The sequence below is a fragment of the Geospiza fortis genome, unplaced genomic scaffold, assembly GCF_000277835.1.
Source record: "Geospiza fortis unplaced genomic scaffold, GeoFor_1.0 scaffold53, whole genome shotgun sequence".
Classification (NCBI taxonomy): domain Eukaryota; kingdom Metazoa; phylum Chordata; class Aves; order Passeriformes; family Thraupidae; genus Geospiza; species Geospiza fortis.
The window spans coordinates 1,287,110-1,287,690 of NW_005054305.1; the positions used below are offsets into that span (position 1 = coordinate 1,287,110).

The 581-nt window shown below is 61.8% G+C and overlaps 1 protein-coding gene across 1 annotated transcript in view; it reads right to left on the bottom strand.

Annotated features, from left to right (window-relative positions):
• ADCYAP1 (adenylate cyclase activating polypeptide 1) overlaps window positions 1-581 on the bottom strand; it is a 3,940-nt gene that overhangs the window by 1,475 nt on the left and 1,884 nt on the right. Inside the window, 1 exon segment of the mRNA XM_014312028.2 lies at window positions 236-388. Coding sequence (XP_014167503.1) covers window positions 236-388 — 153 coding nt within the window.

The window sequence follows — 581 nt, forward strand, 5'->3', positions numbered from 1 at the left end:
CGGCGCGGGCGGCTCCCCCGCTCCCTCCCCCGCGCTGCTGGAGGTAAGGAGCCTTTTCCGTTTCTTCTGAGCTTTACACCGGGCACCGGGACCTGGGCAGTACTGTAGTTTGTTTGGGTTCGGGATTTTTATTTTGATGTTGTTGCTGTTTGCTTGTTAGGTGTCATTACTATTTTTCCCCCAATCGGTTTTGCCAGACCCGTTTTTATCCCTACTCCAAATTCACGCCTGACACCCCGCGAGTTGCAGTCACCTCTTTTCCGGTGGGTAATACAAGGTGTACATCTCGCCGATCACGGAGGACGGATTCGCTATACCGAGGGGCTCTTGGTCGTAGGCGAAGTCCTGCAGGGTGTTCCCGTCCTCGTCGTAGACTTCATCCTCCAGCCTGGCAACGAGAGCAGCGAGGAAAAGGAGTCAGCCGGGCTCCGCGGGGCGCTCCGCTCCACTCCCCGCTGCCGGCTTCCGGCTGTCTCGGCGGCCACCCCTCGGCGGAGCCGACCCGAGAGCCCCGGGAGCCCCGTCCGACTGCCCCATCCTCTCCCTGCACCCGCCCGCTCCCCATCCCCGCCCTCTCCTCT